At 36.3% G+C, this 19,729-nt stretch overlaps 1 protein-coding gene across 16 annotated transcripts in view; it reads right to left on the bottom strand.

Annotated features, from left to right (window-relative positions):
- SENP7 (SUMO specific peptidase 7) overlaps positions 1–19,729 on the bottom strand; it is a 171,878-nt gene that overhangs the window by 133,684 nt on the left and 18,465 nt on the right. For 15 of the 16 annotated variants that reach the window (XM_079921982.1, XM_079921984.1, XM_079921985.1 and 12 more), the window contains one exon: positions 7,977–8,029. In XM_079921982.1, the coding sequence (XP_079778108.1) occupies positions 7,977–8,029 (53 nt within the window). Of the gene's footprint in view, positions 1–7,976; positions 8,030–15,841; positions 19,664–19,729 lie in introns of those variants that run through there. The other variant, XM_079921975.1, reaches the window with a different exon arrangement.

Genomic DNA, 19,729 nt, shown 5'->3' with positions numbered 1-19,729 from the left:
ATGAAACCAACAAAAGCTATCTCTGAACCCTGGCCAGACAGCAGATTCATGAGCCAAGTAAGTTTAAACCACTAAGTTTGGGGATAATCTGTTACACAGCCCTAGTAATAACCTAAAAAGATACCAAGTTCAAACTTGAAGGAGAGCAGCTGATATTTTTTAAAGAGTTGGGTATAGGTGTTGAGTATTTTGTAAAAATAAAAGACTTCTGATGTCTTCTGTGGAAGATTTTATATTCTTTTTTCACAGTAATTCGTTTTTATTATTTTACCTATAAGTGGATTAGACTCAAAGTTAATAAATTATTTACCCTAATAAATATTCATGTATACTTCCATTAGGATGGACACAAAATATAATTTACCCTATCTTCAAAAAAAGGAGCTCTCTACTTCCCCTAAAAGCATAAACATATGAAATCTGGAAATTTATTAAAACTCTAAACAAGCATCAAAAGGTTTGAAAATCAAAGTACAGTAGACCCTTGAACAATTCAGGAGTTGGGGCACCAACCCCTGCGCAATTGAAAATTTGAGTAACTTTATAATCACCCTTATGTATCCATAGTTCCACATCCTCAGGTTCAACCAACCACAGATCGTGTAGTACTATAGTATTTATTTTTAAAACTTCTGTGTATAAGTGGACTGAAGCAGTTCAAATACATTGTGTTCGAGGACCAACTGTATATACATACAAACATTTATGAACAGGGACATAGACTATATATTATTTATAGTATAGAAAAAATAGAAACAATGATAATAAAAGAACACAAATAAAATTACTGTAAAGACAAATAATGAGATACTGTACAGCAGTTATTAAAAAACATGTTCCAGAACAAATAAGAAATTATTTCCAATACAAGTAATAAAGAAAATCATATCTACAGAATGATCTCTCTTTTATAAGGCAAAAAAAAAATCCATATATGGAAAACAAATGTGAAAGGATATGCACAAAAACGTTTACCAGTGACTAGCTCTGAATGCTAATATAAGGAGTGATTTTTATTTTCATTTTTGTGTCTTCCTACAGTTTCCACATGTTTTATTTTTTAATAGGACTATCACGCAACCATTAAAAGCAAGAAAAAATAAATAAACATTTAAAGCTCCAGAAAAACCTCTGCTGCAGCTTCCTGGTCAATAAATTACATATCTAAATCTCTCGGTCTAATATTGTATATGCGTGGCAAGCAGATTTTAGGTACAACTAACTACTCCGTCAAATTTTTCTACACTCACTTTTTTCTTAATGATTAAATCATAAAAATAATGTCTGTCTCTTTACAACAATCTGATCTATTCATAGACAAATTTTAATCATGATCTCAATTGTGTACAATCAACAGAGATTCTAAGCCACTAATGATTCTGCAAAGCCTATATTATAATTCCATTACAAGAATCAGAACGGACTCCTAATACTTTCAAATATTTTCAATACCCTCCTAATACTTTAAAGATCAAAATTTAATCTTTTAAGGCAAAAAAGGGTTCTAAACCCCCTTCCCTTCAAGTTATACTTAAATACATTGACAGAACTCTAACAACTTCCCAAAAACAAAGCTCAAGAACATTTATTTTATTTTACTTACTAATGTTCAAATGTAATACTAAACAAGCCTTTCAGCAAATCAATTCACACAGTCACTTTGAGGTTCATTTTATACCTAATTCATTACAGTATGCCCTCAAAAAGAGAATGCTATCAAAAGAAGATAATGGGTGGGGGGGGTAAATATGCTGGATTCTATCGACAAGTTATGCATTGCTAACATATGCTCCTTACAAGCTGAAATGATCTCTGCCGTAATCTTAATACAGAACTTCAGAACCTTAATCACTTATTTCTTCAGATACTACATAGACGTAGAATTATTATTTAGGGAAACTTTGGGGTCTGCTCAAAGATATGGCTATGACTTACCAAGGAAGAATGAAAGTCTTGGTTTTTAGTTTTCAGTATCGACCTCCTCATTTAAAAAGCCAAAGACTATGGATCTCCCCATTAGCAGAATTCAAAGTGTTCACACTCTTACTCTACATCTATCCAGAGATATAAGCTTTGAGTTAATCTAGTTCCAGCACCTATCAAAAGGCCAGGAATAATTAGTAGATAATGATGTTCCAAAGATTTAGCTACAAGGATAATAACTGCAGTACAATTTATAATTTTTAACTGAAAACAATTCAAAAATATAATGACAGGATAGTGGTTAAATTAACTGTGATACATCCCTACAGTTGAATATAATGTAGTCATTGAAAATGTTTACCACTGCTTCCCTGGTACTTATGCCTAGTATAGTGTCCAATACATGTTAAGTACCCAATAAGTATCTACTGAGCAATGCTTTAAACTTGATTTCAGAAAATGTTTATAATATATAATTAAGTAGAAAAAGTAAATAATAAAATAGTATTTTGTGGTTTTCAACCATAAATATTTAAATATTTGTTTATTATAGATAGATATACAGATACGCAGACAAATTAGTAGGATATACACTTCAGTGTTAATTTTAACTGTGTCCAGGTGGTATTCTTTTTGTTCAACTGAATTTTCTAATTTCTTCACAACAATCTAGTATTGATTTAGAAATATTTTTTTAAATACTTAAAATATATCAGAGTCTTGTCCCTATACCAATCAAAACTTCAATCCTTTCAGTGATTTATTTCCCTAGCTGCCTTGAGAGAAAAAGCAATACTATTAACTGCTAACAAGAATTTAATATGCCAATATTCTAAAAAAATTCTACATTTTTAAACAGTAGTACCACAACTTCATGTGCATATTATGGTTGAACAAATAAGAAAATATAATGTAGATACTGAGAGACAGAAAAGTTAAAAATAAGCGAAGAAGGAGACTTCCCTGATGGTCCAGTGGCTAAGACTCCGCAGGGGGCCGGGGGTTTGATCCCTGGTCAGAGAACTAGATCCTGCATGCTGCAACTAAGAGTTCACATGCTGCAACTAAAGATCCCACGTGGCGCAACAAATATCTCGCGTGCCACAACTAAGACCCAGCACAGCCAAATAAATAAATATTAAAAAATAAATAAATAAGGAAAGAGGGCAGGCTAAAATAAGCCCTGTGGTATTGGATTGGAATCAGAAGTAACAGTACTGAACTCATAAGGGTTTCTTTAGATGTATAGATAAGCAGATAGAGAAATAAATACAGATATGTATGTATATGTATGAGTTAGTACACATATATTCTTCTAGTCCTGTTTATTGAGAGAGCCTAGAAATGATGACACCCCAGCAGGATGAGCACATCTAGCACCCTGAGCTGGGTTTCTGAATACTATTCTTGAATTTAAAAAAACAGAGCTCCTCGGAAAGTATCTTATAGTACCAGAAAGTAAGGAAGAGCTCAAAAAAACAGACAAACAAACATCGGAGCATGTCAAAAGGGCACAAGAGCCATCCTGAAAGAACTTCCAATGCCAAAGCTGGAATACTTTGATCAACAAAACCAGTAATGACAGTAGTAGATTATAACACATAGAATAAAATAAATACCTATAAGTCCATGTTGATATATGTAAATAATTGAATAAATAAGTGAGACAAGAGGGACAGCTATCCATTCCAGAAGAATTTTAATAAATATAGAGGGAATGAAGAAAATAGAAAGTCACCAATAGAATATCGTATTTTAACTGTTGCAAGCAAGATCCACTGTTAAATGCTAAAACAGTGGGTGAAAGTTTAAGAAGAAACAGTATATTTGCATAGATTCAAAATATCTCTCCCAATACAAACTTCCAATTGTAAGATAAATAAGTACTAGGGATGTAACATACAACATGATAAAGAAATGAACACTGATGTACGTTATAAATAGAAGTTGTTAAAAGAATAAAACCAAAGAGTTCTCATCACAAGGGAAAAAATTTCTTTCTATTTCTTTAATGTTGTATCTATATGAGATGATGGATGTTCACTAAACCTACTGTGGTAATCATTTCATGATGTATGTAAGAAAAATCATTATATTGTACACCTTAAACTTATGGAGTGCTATATGTCAATTATACCTCAATAAAACTGGGAGAAAAAACACAAGATATCTCTCCCAAGATATCTATTTACTAAAGATAAAAAATAACTTTACAATGGAGTAACCACACAGACACCATCTTAACCAGGTGATCAAGACTGACATCACCAGTAATAAGACATACCATCATTATGTACCCCTGATAGGACAACTGAGAAGGGCACAACCCTTCTGTGGTATTGTTCTCAAAAAGCCACAACCTTAATCTAATCACACATGATTAGAAACATAAGACAAACCCAAACTTAAGGATTCAACAAAATATTGCCTAGTATTCTTTAAAAGTGTCATGGTCACGAAAGAAAAAAGACAAGAACTGTCATAGACTTAAGGAAATCAATGCAATGTGAGATCCTGAATTGGATCCTAAAACAGAAAAATGACATTAGTGAAAAAATTGAAGAAATTCAAATAATGTCTATAGTTTAAAATATACCCATGTTAACTTCTTTATGTTGATAACTGTACTATGGTTATGTAAGACATTAACACTGGGGGAAGCTGAGTGAAGGGTAGATGGAAACTGTACTATTTCTGTAAATTTAAAGTTACTTGAAAATTAACAGTTTTAAAAAACATTGCTGTACAACTAAAAATAAGAGAAATGTATTTAGTCAGTACACTCATAATACAAATTCATAATACAAATTATGAATTTCTAATAGTGGAGCTTCAGAGCAAGATGCATAAACCAATGTCCTAAAGCAAAGCATTTCACTTCACTGAAGGTATTAGGCAGAAAAGAAGTGGCAGTCAATACAGAGGTATTTAAAACCAGGTATACATACACACAAATAAACTCAAATTGGATTAAAGATCTAAATGGGGACTTCCCTGGTGCCCCAGTGGTTGAGAATCTGCCTGCCAATGCAGGGGACACGGGTTCGACCCCTGGTCCGTGAGGTTCCCACGTGCCACAGGACAACTAAGCCCGTGTGCCACAGCTCCTGAGCCTGCGCTCTAGAGCCCACGAGCCACAATTACTGAGCCCGCATGCCACAACTACTGAAGCCCATGTGCCTAGAGCTGTGCTCCGCAACAAGAGAGGCCACTGCAATGAGAAGCCCATGCACCGGAATGGGAGTGGCCCCCGCTTGCCACAACAAGAGAAAGCCTGCGCACATCAATGAAGACCCAATGCAGCCAAAAATAAATAAATAAATAAATAAATAGGTTTTTCTGAAAAAGACCTAAATGTAAGGCCAGATACTATAAAATTCTTAGAGGAAAACATAGGCAGAACACTCTTGACATAAATAGCAGCGATATCTTTTGAATCCACCTCTTAGAGTAATGAAAATAAAAACAAACAAATGGGACCTAATTAAACTTAAAACCTTTTGCACAGCAAAGGAAATCATAAACAAAAAGACAACCCTCAAAATGGGAGAAAATATTCGCAAATGAAGAGACCAACAAGGGATTAATCTCCAAAATATACAAACAGCTCGCACAGCTCAATATCAAAAAAATAAACAGGGACTTCCCTGGCGGTCCAGTGGTTAAGACACCACGCTTCCAATGTAGGGGGCGGGGGTTCAATCTCTGGACAGGGAACTAAGATCCCACATGCCATGCAGTGTGGCCAAAATAATAATAATAATAATAATTTTTTTAATGGGAGGAAGATCTAAATGTACATTTTTCTCATTTTCCAAAGACATACAGATGGCCAAAAAGCACAAGAAAAGATGATCAACATCACTAATTATTAGAGAAATGAAAATCAAAACTACAATGAGGTATCACCTCACACCAGTCAGAATGGCCATCATCAAAAAATCTACAAACAATAAATGCTGAAGAGGGTGTGGAGAAAAAAAGGGAACCCTCTTGAACTGTTGGTGGGAATGTAAACTGATACAGCCACTAAGGAGAACCGTATGGAGGTTCCTTAAAAAACTACAAATAGAACTACCATATGACCCAGCAATCCCGCTACTGGGCATATACCCTGAGAAAACCATAATTCAGGAAGAGTCATGTACCACAATGTTCATTGCAGCTCTATTTACAATAGCCAGGACATGGAAGCAACCTAAGTGTCCATCGACAGATGAATGGATAAAAAAGATGTGGTACATATATATACAGTGGAATATTACTCAGCCATAAAAAAGAACAAAATAATGCCATTTGCAGTAACAAGGATGGACCTAGAGATTGTCACACTGAGTAAAGTAAGTCAGACAGAGAAAGACAAATATCATATGATATTGCTTATATGTGGCACCTAAAAACTGGTACAAATGAACTTATTTACAAAACAGAAATAGAGTCACAGATGTAGAAAACAAACTTATGGTTACTAGAAGAGAAAGAGGTGGGGGAGGGATAAACTGGGAGACTGGGATTGTTATATACACACTACTACACATAAAATAGATAACTAATAAGTTCCCTGTATAGCACAGGGAACTCTACTCCATACTCTGTAATGACCTACATGGGAAAAGAATCTAAAAAAGAGTAGATATATGTATAACTGATTTATTTGCTGTACACCTAAAACTAACACAACCTTGTAAATCAACTATACGCCAATAAAAATTCTTAAAAATCAAATACATAAATAAATAATAAAACTGGGTATAATAACAATGTAAATTTCTTTTTTAACTCCCTCATCTACCTCACTTAAGCTAAATCCAGAATTTTTTTGGCTGAATGGCACAGCTTGTGGGATCTTAGTTCCCCAACAAGGGATCGAACCCGGACCCACAGCAGTGAAAGCATGGAGTCCTAACCACTGAACCGCCTGGATTCCCTAAATCCAGAATTTTTTCTTTTTTTTTTCTTTTTTTGGCTGTGTTGCTGCGCATGGGCTTTCTCTAGTTGCGGCGAGTAGGGGCTATTCTTTACTGTGGTGTGTGGGCTTCTCATGGCGGTGGCTTCTCTTGTTGCGGAACACAGGCTCTAGGAGCACGGGCTTCAGTAGTTGTGGCACCCAGGCTCTAGAGTATAGGCTCAGTAGCTGTGGCGCACGGGCTTAGTTGCTCTGCGGCATGTGGGATCTTCCCAGACCAGGGATAGAACCCATGTCCCCTGCACTGGCAGGTGGATTCTTAACCACTGTGCCACCAGGGAAGTCCCAGAATTTTAAATGAAGAAACCACACCCCACAAATCTGAAGTAAGCCAAGGTAGAAAAAGAGTATCCAAAGCCATGCTCTCTGTGTGGTCTTGTAAGGTGCTCTTGATTCCTCTCACAGCCCTCCTTTATGATTTCTTCTTGTCCCTCTTTGTTCCAAAAAATACACCAAATTAAAGTCCTCTGTGTATAATTAGAATGTGTCAGAGAAAAGTCTCTAATCAATTATTATAATGCAAATCAAGGTACTATGGCATTTAAATCACAAAATTCTATAGGAAAAAAGATTATCTTTCTAAAAACACAGATTAAATTTTTTTAAACACCTCTATGTAGGTAGAAACTTCATTTTACTTGTTTTGCTACTCTTGGCTTATATAAAAGAAATAAATAAATGAAAAAAAGTATGTTTAAAAGGACATACATACATATTCCAAACAGTAAATTTCAGCACATGACTTGAATACAACTCTTCAACATCTACAGTATCATAAGTGAATGAATCTCAGGTGCTCTAATATATTCAGTCATCAAAGAAATGAGTTCTGTTCTATATAAATCTAAAATAAGACTTGGAAAGTATACTGGAAAATTTTACAATGATTTAAACAAGGCTGGTCCCAGAAAGGGTTTCCTAGCTAACCCTTGGTTTATTAGGATATACCATTCCCAAAAAAACACTGATTAATTATGGATTTACAGTATTTTCCCTAAAATTTTATTAAAAAGACAAATACCAAAATACTTTCAATATTATTAACTCTAAAGATAATGCAAAGGTTAAGAGCAAAACTAATACATACCTTATGTAACTCCAAAGATGAAGGCTTTTTCCTTTTCCCTTCTGTGACAATTTCTACAAAGACATAGTAAAAATTATAATTTAACATTAAATGAGATAACATAACAGAATAAATCTTTTCAGTTATCTTTTGTTTCAAATTAGTTTCTTGTTACATTTACAATTTACATTGATACATTTTACAGAACCTGAAGGACTAAAGGTCAAAAATAATCAAAGAGTAGCAGATTCTCACAAAATTTCTCAATTAAACAATATACATATGATGACAACTGAAAAAAGAAAGCTGGTTCTAAGAACTCAGTAAGAAATTCCTTGGCAAAAATCCTAGTATCCAGGGACTTCCCTGGTGGTCCAGCGGTTAAGACTCCACGCTCCCAATGCAGGGGGCCTGGGTTCAATCCCTGGTCAGGGAACTAGATCCCACATGCCGTAACTAAAGATTCCTCATGCTGCAACTAAGACCTGACGCAGCCAAATAAATAAATAAATATTAAAAAAAAAAAAAATCCTAGTATCCAGTAGGTCTTCGATTTATGTTGGTTGAACCATAAGACCAGATAAATTCTTATAATGGGGGGTGGGGGGCCACAGGGGAGGAGAACACAAGGTGAGGGCTACATATCTAAGCATTTATGCAACAGAGAACAGCTTAAGTCTTTCCTCACCAACCTTTTTGAGACTTCTACGGGATTTTCTTTTATGATTCTTTCATTCAGTCAACAAATAATTACTGAATGTCTATCATGTGTCTGGCACTGTGCTAGCCAGTGGGTATAGTGTAGTGAGCAAATTAAACACAGCCTAAGTCTTCCTGGAACTTACAATTCACTGAAATTTCTCACAAATTTCATAATAAAAATGAATGGTAGAGACCCACACAAATGTGATCACCTATTTATGACAAACACACCACTGCAATTCAGTGGAAAAGGGATGATCTTTTCCATGAGTAATGCTGACACAATTTGATAACCAAACAAGGTAAACAAGTAATAAACATCACACTATATCAAAAATTCTTTTTAAATTGATCATAGATTTAAATGTCAAAGACAAATAAAGCTTCTAGAATAAAAATGAGGGGAATATCTTCATGAACTTGGGGTTCGCAAGGATCTCTCAAACAAGACTCAAGTAGTACTAATCCATAAAGGAAAGGATTAATAAACTCAACTTCATTAAAATTAAAAACTTCTGTTCACCAAACCTCATCATTGAGTGAGAAGGCAAACCACAGACTGGAAGATTATTTATAATTCATGTATCTATGTACAGCATGGTGACTATAATTAATAATACTGTATAATACATATATCTGTCAAAGGATTCATAACCAGAACACATAAAGAACTCGTATAAAGCAAAGGCAAGACAACCCAATCTTCAAAATGGGAAAAAGCCTTGAATAGGTACTCCATAAAAAAGAATGTCCAAGTGGCCAATAAACATATGAAAATATGCTCAATTTCATTATTACTAGGGAAGTGTAAACTAAAATGGTAAGAGAATACCATTACACAGCCCTTGGAAAGGGTAAAATTAAAAAGAATGACAATACCAAGTATTGATAAGAGACTAGAAGTCTCATATATTGCTGGTGGGAGTGTAAACGAATACATCTACTTTGCCAGTCAGTATCTACTAAAGTTAAACACCTGCCTACTCAATGTCCAACAATTACATTTCTAGATATTTAATCAAGAGAAATGAGTGCCTGTGTCCACCAAAAGGCATGTATAAGAATGTTATCTTTGTTCTTAATAGCCAAAAACTAAAAATAATCCAAATGTCCATCACAGGAGCATGGATAAACCTTTTCACACAATAGAAAACTACAAGCTTTGCACAGTGGCAGTATCATAGCCAACGAGGTTTATCCGAGGCGCAATTATTGCTAATTGAAAACTACATAGTAATAAAAAAGAATGAATTACTGCTGTGCACAACACGGATACATCTCACAGACATTACGTTCAGAAGAAAACAGATGCAGAAGAATGTATGATTCTATTTATGTGGAATTCAGGAACAGGTAAAACAAATCAGTTAGGATAGTGTGAGTACCCGAGCAGGGAAAAACTACTGACTGACTGGGATGGGATACAAGTTAGCCTTCTGAGATGCTGGAAATGTTCCGTATCTTGATCTAGGTGATAGTTATACAAGTGTATGTATACAAGTATAAAAAATCATCAAACTAAAGATATTGTACTGTGTCGTATGTAATATCTCAACTTAAAAATTAAAAAACCTTTAAAATAACAGTTATAACGAATGGGCTATAGCTTATCCAGAAATCTACATAGCTGAAATAATTTCTCTCATTTCATGAAAATAGCATGAATTTCACCATATGCATTTCCTCGAGCAATCACTGATGTAAAAATTACTTTAACTTCTATACTTAAGCTTTCAATAGATTTAAATAATTTTCAATAAAGTAGCATTTCTCAGACTACCAAAAATATATAACATTTAGATAAATGGTAAGAAAACCTTTCTTACATAAATTCACTTTCTAGTCAACTTTCAATTTAATAAAATATATGTATTTTTAAAAAAGGAATATCAGTTGCTTAAATCACAGACAGACTCATTGAGTTAAAAATGCTTCTATCCTATTTTGCAGAATGTTTGTACATTTCTTTTAGTGACTACTATTGTGACTTCCCAAAATTTTAGGGGTTCTATAACTGAGTTGCTCCATCTGATACTAGGTTGGTATTAGAGCATTTTAATAAATGATGCATCGCTGCTTGTGACTGTCTGGTATAGCACAGTGCTCTAGAGTAAAAATATTAAAGTCCAACAACCTAAATTTATATCTTGGCTTACTAGCTGTGACTTCTCTGAGACTCAGTGTCTCCTCTAAAAAGGGGACAATATCCAGCTTTTCAATTGCCAAGATTAAAGTGACATAGTCTAGTCTTCCAAAAGAAATAAAAGCAAAAATAAACAAATGGGACCTAATCAAACTTAAAAGCTTTTGCACAGCAAAGGAAACCATCAACAAAATGAAAAGACAACCTACAGAATGGGAGAAAATATTTGCAAACAATGTGACTGACAAGAGCTTAATTTCCAAAATATACAAACAGCTCATACAACTCAATATCAAAAAAACAAAACAAAATAAAACAAAACAACCCAATCAAAAAACGGGCAGAAGACCTAAGTACACATTTCTCCATAGAAGACATGCAGATGGCCAAAAGGCACATGAAAAGATGCTCAATGTCGCTAATTATTAGAGAAATGGAAATCAAAACTACAATGAGGTATCACCTCACACCAGGCAGAATAACTATCATGGAAAAGTCTACAAATAATAAATGCTGGAGAGGGTGTGGAGAAAAGGGAATCCTCCTACACTGCTGGTGGGAATGTAAGTTGGTACCGCCACTATGGAAAACAGTATGTGGGTTCCTTTAAAAACAAAAAATGGGGACTTCCCTGGTGGTCCAGTGGTAAAGAATCCTCCTTCCAATGCAGGGGACATGGGTTCGATCCCTAGTTGGGGCACTAAGATCCCACATGCCACAGGGCCACATCTACTGAGCTCGCATGCCTCAAAGAGAGAGCCCACGTGTCACAAACTACAGAGTCCATGCGCTCTGGACCCCACACGCCACAATTACAGAGCCCATATGTCCTGGAACCCGCACACCACAACTAGAGAGAAGAGAAGCCTGAGCACCACAACAAAGACCCCACATGCTGCAACTAAGACCCAACACAGCCAAAATAAATAAATAAAATAAAATAAATATTTTTTTAAATAATTAAAAAATAAAAACTAAAACTGGAGGGGCTTCCCTGGTGGCGCAGTGGTTAAGAATCCACCTGCCAATGCAGGGGACACGGGTTCAAGCCCTGGTCCAGGAAGATCCCACATGCTATGGAGCAACTAAGCCCATGCTCCACAGCTACTGAGCCTGTGCTCTAGAGCCCGTGAGCCACAACTACTGAAGCCCGCGTGCCACAACTACTGAAGCCCATGCACCTAGAGCCTGTGCTCTGTAACAAGAGAAGACACTGCAATGAGAAGCCCACGCACTGCAACGAAGAGTAACCCCCGCTCGCGGCAACTAGAGAAAGCCCGCGCGCAGCAACAAAGACCCAACGCAGCCAAAAATAATAAAATAAATAAATTAAATAAAAAAACAAACAAACAAAAAATAGAGCTACCGTGATTCAGCAATCCCACTCCTGGGCATATATCCAGAAAAGACGAAAACTCTAATTCAAAAAGATACATGCACCCCAATGTTCATAGCAGCACTATTTATAATAGCCAAGACATGGAAGCAACCTAAGTGTGTATCAACAGATGACTGGATAAAGAAGATGCGGTGTGTGTAGACACACACACACACACACACACACACACACACACACACACATATATATATATATATATATATATACATATAATGGAATATTACTCAGCCATAAAAAAGAATGAAATATTGCCATTTGCAGCAACAAGAATGGACCCAGAGAATATCATATTAAGTGAAATGTCATAAAAAGATAAATATACGATATCACTTGTATGCAGAATGTAAAAATTAATACAAATGAATCTAAATACAAAACAGAAACCGACTCACAGACATAGAAAAAAAACTTATGGTTACCAAAGGGGAAAGAGAGTGGGCAGAACGATAAATTACAAGTATGGGATTAACAGATACAAACTACTATACATAAAATAGATAAGCAACAAGGATTTACTGTACAAAACAGGGAACAATATTCAATATCTTGTAATACCTATAATGGAAAATAATCTGAAAAACATATATACAGCTGAATCACTTTGCTGTACACCTGAAACAAACACAATAAATCAACTATATTTCAAAATAAAGGGAGATCGTCTCCCTTTAGAGTATATCTGGCAAATACTGCAAATAAATGATAACTATTATTATTACAATATTTTATACTAAAATACCCCTCTTTAAGAAACCTTAATGTATTTACATTAGCATACAGAAAAATCACTCTAATTATTCCCATTATATATATATGTCAAATAATCAGAAAGCATGACTTTTTCTCAAGGAGCTTGTGGAACCATTCATTCATATATTACATAAACATTTATTTTAAACAACAGTAATTACCATTGCCAGGCACTATGCTAAGTACTTTACACAAATTATTTTATTTAATCTTACAAAATTCTTGTGAGTTCAGTAATGGCATTATCTCCATTTTATAGATGAAGAATCTAGGTTTGAAAAATACAAATAACTTGCCCAAGGTCACCATGTTAATCCATCACTGGTCTGATTCCAGAGGTGGAATTCTTAACCAGAACACTCTAGGCATGCTGGATGCTACGGGGATAGGAAATGAATAAGACAGCCCCTGTCACAGAGTTAACGGTATAAAAGCAGAGATTAAACAATTCAGCAAGCTAGAATATATGATGGAATCTGGCAAACATCACATAAGAGGCGCAAACACCCATGGAAATTCAAAAATAGGAATATTTTTTAAGTTTGAGTTAATTAGGAGATAGTTCTTGAAAAGGCACAATTGAACTGGGCTTTGAAGTAAGTTTTAGATAATAAGTTTTAGACAGGGAGAAATGGGTGGTAGGACAGTGCAATGCTAAGTGAAGCCAAGAAGTGAGTTATCAATCTAGGTATATGTGATGAAGCAGCTCACATTAGCCAGCCTCCTAAATTACTGAAGACTCACATTAGAGTTATACATCTGAGAGGCAGGTTTGAGACAGCACCATTACAGCAAAGTTCCAGTCTGAATCTTTAGAGCTACTCAGTCCTATACATAACCCACTCCCTGTGTTACCATATCCCCCCTCTAATCTACTTTCTAATCCTCTGCCTTCTATCACCAGGCTTGGGAATCACATTCACCACCCTAGATTCCAATCCCTACAGCTTATTACCTTGCTATTCTCTCATCTCTTAGGTAATGCCACTCTACCCTTTCCACTACATTTTTTTTTTAACTTGACCCTTGAGTACATGTCTTTTTAATATTCTCTTTGTTTTTCTTTTTATTGAGGTATAGTTTTCATCTACACTCTTCTCTAGCTCTTCCCCAGCCCACCAAATTCCTTTCCAAAGTCAATACAATTTCCTTAAATTCTGAATCTTCTCCTTGAACATTTCCTCCACCTCAGTTTAACTGAATCCTTTTTATTACATAATTATACATTATACATCTTTTTATTTACTACACTATTTTTTTAAGACTCTCTCAAGAATATTCTTCTCCCACTTATAAAAACAGGGGAAGGGATTAACAACCTCCTCCCCCTGCCACCACTTCCAATTAATATTCATCCTTATTGCAATAATTCCTCCTTTAAAATTCCCATAACTTGTATGTATTATTACCTCACCCATATTATAATTGCCATGTACTGACCCAAGACCCTTTCCAACATTCCTAGAATATTCTGATACTTGATTCATAGTTTTCCTCTCTATCATTAAAACCTACCATCATACCGAAGCTCTAAAACTTTCATAAATCAAATCACTCAATACAATGGACTCATCTTAATTTACTCTAGTCCAACAAACTTCTTCATATCACATTCCCATTTCAACAACGTGCATTCACAAATAGATTTAATAGGGTTACACTTCTCAAGCTCACAAATGTGAACCTCTCGTTCTACAACATACTGTCCTTTAACCCTTCCATTTCCTCACTCGCACTGATCCCATTTTTTACCCCCACATCGTATAATACCCTTTAACCCTAAGTAAAACTAAATTCTTTTATTCCCCCCAAATTCTTGCTCCTAGACTGATTAGCACTGCTAAAGAAAATCATAATTGTAGTAACCACAACTGGTACTATCTACAGACGCACACGTGTTTTAACAAATACCTTTTCAAAATTAGTTAATAGTTCTTTTTTTTTTTTTTTTTTTTTTTTTTTGCGGTATGCGGGCCTCTTACTGTTGTGGCCTCTCCCGTTGCGGAGCACAGGCTCCGGACTCGCAGGCTCAGCGGCCATGGCTCATGGGCATAGCCGCTCCACGGCCTGTGGGATCTTCCTGAACTGGGGCACGAACCCGTGTCCCCTGCATCGGCAGGTGGACTCTCAACCACTGCGCCACGACGGAAGCCCAACAGCTCTTCTATTCATCCCTAATTGACCTCCTACTCTATTTTGAGCTCCCAATACCACCTGAAAGTCCCTCTTTCTCAAAAGATGATCTTGCCTATTTCACTTAGAAGCCATGATTGCAATATCCTTAACTTCTCAAAATTTATCTATATCTTTATCCATCTTCCCACTTTTACACAAGTCTTATTTAACAAACTGTCCTGAGTCTATCCTCCCCCATTTCTTCTAAGACTTCACCCTATCAATTATCTCCTACCAGATATCGTTCTCTCTCCAGTGAACCCTTTCCCATGCCATACAAACCTGATTTTTATAGTCTTTTTTAAATAATCCTTTCTACTTAATTTCATACTCAAGCTTGTTCCAAAATCTTTAATGCACATCTCATCTTCTATTTCCTCACCACCACTCATTCATTTAGCCTCTTGAAATCTGGCTTTTGTCCCTATTGCTCTACTAAAATCAGTGGTTAAAAAAAAAAAGTGACCTACTAATTGCCAAATCCAGCATCCTCATACTGCTTTAACTCTCTGATTTACATTGCATTCACTCTCCCTTGCTTCCCAAACCTATCATACTCCTTCTAATCTGCCTAACTGCTCACCAGTGTCTCTTCCTCCTTACTTTGAAATTAAATATATGTGATTCAAGATTTTTCTCACTCCATACTCTTTCTGTGGGTAATCCTATCCATTCCAATGGCTTCAGCTAACATCACTGCAAATAAAGTAGTTTTACCATGATTAATTGTAGATTCTGGTTTTGAACTTCAATTATGGTTCATCAGACACTGCATAATATGCAGCCATCACCTGGACCTACTGAAAAAAGAAAGGTGTATCATCATGGGACACTAGATCCTCAAGCTGAAACTGGGGGAGGAGGGAAGAGTTTCAAAATCAAGCAAGTCTGAGAAACACTGCATGTTCAATCTCTTGGAGAGGCAGAATGTATAGTAGCACAGCAAAAGCTCTGAAAAATCCTGCAGTAAATAAAATTTTCTTATAACTACAGTTGTCCCATTTATTTGTCCATCAAACCTTTTTTCCGAGTAAGATTCACTAACATCCTATGACAGTAAAAAAGATTTAAATTATATGTTTTGTAATCAGGAAGACCAGATTTTGAATCCTGGCTCTGCTTCTTGTATTGCTAACAGTTGCTTACCCTCCCTAAATTCCAGGTTCCTCATCTGTATATCAGAAATAATAATAACCACCTCAGAAGGTTTTCGAAAGAATTATAACATCTGTAAAATTCTTAGCATGCTGTTTAGTACCTAAGTACTAAAAAAACTTATCTATCCTTAACTGCAAATGAGAATGAACACAGATCTCCAAAGTTGTTGCCTGAACAGTTGATAACTTGAAATTTACTTCAACTTTCCTGTTTTAATTCAAAAATTCATTTGGAAGTTGTGATCTATGACTCTAATATATCTGTTATACTTTTGTTGTTGTTAAACATTTCTAATGGTCATGCTCCCTTGAATGACCATTAGCACTTTATTATTTCATTCAACTGTCACTAGACCTGTCTCTGGTACCAATAATTTTTTATCTGTGTCCCCATCTAATTCACTGCTTTGATATGCTGGAAACCTGGAAATAGGATATTCATCTTTATTGGGGTAATAAATAACTTAAACACATAGATTCAGTATAATAGGAAGAAAGCCTTCAGAAGCTTCTCATGAGTGAACTTTAGCATACAAACCATGTGATTTCTCCTCTCATGCTTAGAGGTGTTTTATGCTTGATTCTTGATTCATGGTCACATTCCAGAAAAGTGGGGCAATCAGAGTTTTCGTGGTTCTTCTACTTACAGAATTTTTCTTTATTAACTCATTTAAAAACAATAACACAATGCATGTTAACATAACGATTTTTTAAATAACTTTAGTTTCAAAACATTGAGAAGAATGGCATTATTTTACTTTTTGCAACTCTCTTTAACATCTGACTTAATAAAAGACAGATGATTTCCTCTATATGCTTCTGCATTCAATTTGTTGTGATACATGTCATGTAGCCTCTGGAAAACTGTCCTGTACACAGGTAGAAGATTAAGAGGGAAAGGCAAACAATGTCTTAAAATTATGAAAAACCGTGTAAGCTCACAGACCCAAAAGGGACTCAGGGAACCCAGAGGTTCCCAGACCATACCTTGAGAACCAGTGCCTAAAACAGATACAGCCATGCCAGAAGCCATCCAACTCCTACAGTTGTCAGTTATGTGAGTCCACAAATGCTTGTTTTTTTGTTTTGCTTAAACCACCTGGAATTGGGTTTCTGCTACTTGCAACTAAAAGAGTTTTGAGCAATACACTATGTAACCCTTCATAGTTCTTCCTTGTTCAGGAGAAAGTTTAGGAAAACCTAGTGCAGTCTCACAGAGGAAACTTGAAACTTCATATCTTGTTTTCTCTCTCGACTGCTATCCGCCTTCCTTATACCTCTAACTTAGAATTCTTCCTGTTATTAATCAAAATTTTACCTTTGGGTACTTATGAAATTCTCACGATGATAAATGTCACTTCCAGTCATTCAAGTTCCAGTTAGCAACCCTCCTAATGAAATGGCAACTGCATGCACATAAATGTCACACAGAATTCAGAATCCCTTTAAGCCAACTGATTGTTCTGTTTCTGAGAATCTATGTGAGAAAATTAAATATACACTATTCAGAAAAGAAACATTCTTAAAAATTAATATTCATCTCTTAAAACCAGATGAATACTGGAGAACAGCTAGTTAATATTAGATCTGATAATGGTTTTTACTATACATTAACAATTACTTTTCAGAAAGGACAGCTCCAAAAGGGAAGTCAGCAGAAAAAGAAATCCTCTCCAGAGGGATAGCTCACATAAATATCAACGTCTTTTAAGAATTAACAATTTTAAGGGCTTCCCTGGTGGCGCAGTGGTTGAGAGTCCACCTGCCGATGCAGGGGACATGGGTTCGTGCCCCGGTCCGGGAAGATCCCACATGCCATGCCGCGGAGCGGCTATGCCTGTGAGCCATGGCCGCTGAGCCTGCGCGTCTGGAGCCTGTGCTCCGCAACGGGAGAGGCCACAACAGTGAGAGGCCCGTGTACCACAAAATAAATAAATAAATAAATAAAATTTAAAAAGAATTAACAATTTTACTCTCAAATTTTACTTCCCACAACTACTTGCACCAAACTAACTGTAATAAATAGATAAATAAATCTAAGTGTAACCAGGTAAAGAGGATGGGATTTGCTGAAGAACAAGGCTAATATCTTGCCCTTACCCCCAAAACAACGTACTAAGCCAAGGAGAAATGCTTTTATTGAAAAAAGGCTGTGCATGTTAAACTGAGGTATGATTACCCCTAAAGTTCTGTGTGAGGAAGCACACAAATGACACCAGATAAACACTGTGCATAGGCCTTATGTGTCAATTTCACTTGAAGGTTTTAGGGGAGAAAAAAGTATATTAAAACAAACACCGATCTATTGAAGGCATATACATACATACATATGTGTGTATATATGTATATATATAATACATACATATACTTTCAACAGCAAAGAATATCTCTAGAATACACACACACACAAATGGTAATACTGGTTGCTTATGAAGAGGAATTTAAGCTACTTTAAGCAATGTCCCAGAGATCCATGTTCACGCTCCTTTGTGGCCAAAAAAGTTTGAGGCACACTGCCACAAGGGCACTCCTAAATAAATGTAGAATTGTCTAAATAGACTGCATAGACTGTCTATGCAACAACAGATGGCACAATAATAAATAAGAAAATTTAATGAAATAATTGATTCACTGAATGTTAGTGTACTAGAGTGTAAGCTTATTAAAGAGCCCTTGTCCCCTCCTCCTCTGGTAAGTCCACAGGACTTAATACAGAAACTGCGGTACCCTTAATGGATGAGATCTTTGACAGAAACTTGCTGACTGGGAGGGGCTCGACCTCGCGTCTTACACCTCCACTTTTGTGTTTCTAAGATGTAGTACCCAAAACTGAAGACAGTCATTTAAGCAGCAAAACAATTTCAAAAACAAAAACACGCTGAGAATAAAAACACAACGAAACATGGCTTCAAATCCTTTGTTCGACTTTTGAATCGCTTTTGGAAGAAGGGGGTATCTGGAAAATAAAAACGTTATTAAGCGGGCCGGCTCAGAAGACCAAGCAAGACACGTTGCTTGCAGCACTTAGACGAGGAATGAAGTGTCAATTAACATGCCCAACCTTTCCTTCTTTGCTGCTTTTACCTGCCAGGAGGTACAGGGGGGAGAAAGAGCCAAAGTCGAGAATCAAAGGAAGAGAGGAAAGTAGGCGCTGAGAAGCTGGAAATGAAACTGGAACACTGGTGGAATTACGAGGAAGGCGTGGCAGGAGAGCGGCAAGCCAACCGGGAAGAGCCGCAGGCCGATTAGACCCAAGGAGGGTGCTCGCGGGAGAAGGACAAAAATGAAAAGGGGTGACGGGGTGAAGAGCGGCCGAGGCTTTGATGACAGCTCGGAGTGGGTCTTCGACTCGCAGGGGCCCGCGAGACCCGGGAACCCTCCATTGTGCGCGCCCCTCCACCCCACTCCATTCCACTCCCCACTCCCCTCACCTCCTCCCCTCCCCGCC

This window comes from Stenella coeruleoalba (genome assembly GCF_951394435.1).
Source record: "Stenella coeruleoalba genome assembly, chromosome: 5".
Lineage (NCBI taxonomy): Eukaryota > Metazoa > Chordata > Mammalia > Artiodactyla > Delphinidae > Stenella > Stenella coeruleoalba.
Note: the sequence above shows the minus strand (reverse complement) of the source record. Positions and strands in the feature narration are given on the sequence as shown.